The sequence below is a fragment of the Bos taurus genome, chromosome 29 (genome assembly GCF_002263795.3).
Source record: "Bos taurus isolate L1 Dominette 01449 registration number 42190680 breed Hereford chromosome 29, ARS-UCD2.0, whole genome shotgun sequence".
In the NCBI taxonomy this organism is placed as follows: domain Eukaryota; kingdom Metazoa; phylum Chordata; class Mammalia; order Artiodactyla; family Bovidae; genus Bos; species Bos taurus.
In genome coordinates, this window is record NC_037356.1 from 49391720 (window position 1) to 49395152 (window position 3433).

Below are 3433 nucleotides of genomic sequence, written 5' to 3' on the forward strand. Positions count from 1 at the left end.
GCCCCCACAAAGGACGTGCCAGCAGGGAGCTCTGCTGGGCTGGCTCTGGGCGACCTCTCCGTGCCTCAGTCACCCAGCAAAAGGCAGGCGGGTGCTGGATTCTGAGCTCTGTTCACTTGCCGGGCCCGGACACAGCCTCCAGCTAGAACCTCCAAATTTTCCTCCAGGACTGGCCTTCGGAGCCAGCAGCCTGGGGCTTCCCAGGAGGCGGGTGGCTCCTTACTTTTCCTGCACAAGGCAGACACCAGCCTGTCTTCCAGGCCCTCTTACTCCCTCCGGTCACCCCGCCATCGCCCCCACCCACTGCCAGTTCCCTGGCTCAAGGCTCTGGGGATGTTAATCCCAGGAATTCCCACGTTACCTTCCAGGCAACGCCCGCCCCTTTCATCCTCCCCGGAGTCTGTCCTTCCAGCCGCGTCTCAAGTACCTGGTTTGTGACCAGCCCTTCTGAAATCCTGTCCCACAGCCTGTGCGGCTCCCAGTGGGGTCACTCCTGGGGTGACGTGCCCCACTGAGACCCCGGGGGAAGGGCTGATGGCTGGCTCCCCTCCCTCCTGCCCCACTGGGCCCTGGGCTTTGCCCTCCCCCTGGGTCTTCCCGCATCCAGCCTCTGCCTGGCACACCCCTTTCGAAGAGGCCACGGAATCTCGCCTGGCTGCAGGGGGGCTTCCAGACACCGTGATGTCCTGGGAAGGCAGGGCCCAGCCCCTTCCTTGGAGTCGGGGAGCCCTGGGGCCGTCGGGGGGGTGGGGGCACCACAGGGGTGTAGCCCAAATGACAGCCAAGGGACGTGATGGGGCTGTGGGGCTCGTCAGACGGGCTCAGCCCTTGGGGCGTCCCTGGTGGCTCAGTGGTAAAGACTCGGCCTGCCAGTGCAGGAGACACAAGTTCAGTCCCCAGTCTGGGAAGATCCTGTACTCCTCGGAGCAGCTAAGCCCGTGCACCACAGCTACTGAGTCAGTGCCCTGGGGAGCAGGCCCCCCTTTACAACTAGAGACGCGAAGACCCAGCGTGGCCAAACATTAAATAAGTAAATAAAGTTATACGTATCAAAAAGAAAGGGTCCAGCTGGGAAGAGATGGGCAGGGGCTCCAGGGAGAGGGGCGGGGCCTAGAAGGCAGCTGGGCGGGCGGGTGGGGGCCCCTGCGGCCGAATCGGGGCCAGCCTGAGGGGCCTCACGGCCATGGGTCCCTGGGTTCAGTCCCTCAGTGTCCCCTGGGAAGCCGGGGACACTGTGGCTGGGGTGGGTGCACGGGGCTGGGACAGTGGCCAAGGAGACACACGCCTGCTGCCCACCCCACGGCCTGGACCATCACCGGGGCTCGGGGGCAGCCCAGGGACACAGCAGGGGTCCCCCTTTCGCACCACTGCCTGGACTAACGTGGACGATGGGCCCAGGCAGGGCCAGGCGGAGGACTTCACCCCCAGCGGTGCGAGGGAACAGCTTGGCGTGGATCGGGTCCCTCATTAAGACTCTAATGACCCCACGGCCCCAAGAGGTGCTGACGGCCAAGGAGAGGTTCCCGCAGCCCCGGCAGCAGGGAAATGATCCGGAAACTGCAGCCTCAGCCCCCGGGCCATCTGCCGCGCTCCTGGAGGCCCTGATGACGGGCCAGGTGGTGGGCTCAGGGGCTATAAAGCCGGCAGGCCGCAGCAGCCCCCCGCCCTCAGGACCGGCTGCATTCGAGGCTGCCAGCAAGCAGGTCCGTCCGTGGGCTCTGCATCCGCCTGGGTCCGGGGCTGCCCCGCTGGGGCTCAGGGTGTCGGGGCCCAGGTCCACTGAGCGGCAGGGGGATGTGCGCTCTCTCGGAGCACCCGGGGCGGGGGCCCTGGCTGAGGGTCCTGGGTTGGGGGCCCTGGTTGAAGGTGCTGGGCTGGGGGCCCTGGCTGAGGGGCTGGGCTGGGGGACGGCCCTGACTGAGGGTCCTGGGCACCCCTCCCCTGGCTCAGCCCCCGCTGTCGCCAGGTCCTCGCAGCCCCGCCATGGCCCTGTGGACACGCCTGGCGCCCCTGCTGGCCCTGCTGGCGCTCTGGGCCCCCGCCCCGGCCCGCGCCTTCGTCAACCAGCATCTGTGTGGCTCCCACCTGGTGGAGGCGCTGTACCTGGTGTGCGGAGAGCGCGGCTTCTTCTACACGCCCAAGGCCCGCCGGGAGGTGGAGGGCCCCCAGGGTGAGCCCCCGCTGCCCCCGCTCCCCCCCGGTCCCCCTGGCTCCCACCCTGGCCTCCCGCTGGCGCCTGGCAGAAAATCAGGAGAGATTTTTAAAAAGGAAAACCATGTCCTGTTGTTCACATCCTGGAAGTGACCAGCTCCCTGGGGGCTAAGCCAGGACGACCCCCAGGGGGGCCTCACCCCCTCCACCCTGCCTTCTCACCTGGGCCCCCTCACCTCCTCCCATGAGGGCAGCTCTGGGGGGTATCTGACGATGTGAGGCCAATCCAGGGGCCGAGGGTCTTGGTGGGCAGCCCTTGGTGGTGATGGGGGGATGCCCATGGGAGATGCCCCGTCACCCAGAGAGAGGGCCCCGTCCCGGGTGGGCTGGCGGGAGCTGGCGGGACGAGGGGGAAAGGGCGCCTGGGCAGGGTCCCACTCCAAGGCCGGGCAGGGCGGGCAGGGGGGCGTCCGCTGCCTGACCGTCTCCCCGCAGTGGGGGCGCTGGAGCTGGCCGGAGGCCCGGGCGCGGGCGGCCTGGAGGGGCCCCCGCAGAAGCGTGGCATCGTGGAGCAGTGCTGTGCCAGCGTCTGCTCGCTCTACCAGCTGGAGAACTACTGTAACTAGGCCTGCCCCCGACACCAATAAACCCCTTGACGAGCCCTGCTGTCGTCGTCTGTGTGGCCTGAGGTCCCGGGCGCCCGTGGGGAGGGGGCGAGGAGGGCGGGGCCCCGGCCTGAGACCCCTTTCTGTTCTCACTGCGTCAGCTTTTCTGAGCTGTCTCCACACGTGCTGGGTGCACGAGGCGGGGCCCTCCAAGGTGGCACACTCCCGTCTTCAGGGGTCCTGCTCGCAAGGTGGGCTCCATGGGGCACCTGCCCAGGCCACCACCAGTCACACCTAAGAGCCCGGGGCTGCCCGGGTCGGCCATGGCTCCGGAGGTCAGCGGGTGACCTGGCTGTACCAAGGTCTGGCCAGCCTGCCAGCCGCCCAGGCCAAACCAATCTCCTCCTCTCCTGAAGGCACTACCCGGGCTGGGGCTTGGGGTGGCTGGGCCTTGGGCTGGGCACCTGGGCTTCCGTGGCTGCAGACCACTCAGAGGCCAGTCTGGTGCCCGGCTGGTGGGGCAATCCTCCGTGTACCCCGAAGGCTCGCACCCTGTCACCCCCTCCCTGGGGCCGCATCAACACCCCCCAGGGCCTCCAGAAGGCCCCGCCCCTTGGGGAAGGCAAGGGTTGTGCAGGCAGGTGGCGGGCCGGACACTGGACCCGGAAGAGGAGGGG

At 68.2% G+C, this 3433-nt stretch overlaps 1 protein-coding gene across 2 annotated transcripts; it reads left to right on the top strand.

The window, feature by feature from the left end:
* The first annotated feature begins 1655 nt into the window (after window positions 1-1655).
* Window positions 1656-2817, top strand: INS (insulin). 2 transcript variants are annotated; one of them, NM_001185126.1, is made up of 3 exons: window positions 1656-1703; window positions 1951-2170; window positions 2647-2817. In NM_001185126.1, the coding sequence occupies exons 2-3, from the start codon at window positions 1984-1986 to the stop codon at window positions 2775-2777; spliced, it is 318 nt and encodes a 105-aa protein (NP_001172055.1). In that variant the 5' UTR covers window positions 1656-1703; window positions 1951-1983; the 3' UTR covers window positions 2778-2817. The 2 variants fall into 2 exon arrangements, with proteins under 2 accessions (NP_001172055.1, NP_776351.2); NM_173926.2 differs by having other exon boundaries at window positions 1967-2170.
* Window positions 2818-3433: the final 616 nt, after the last annotated feature.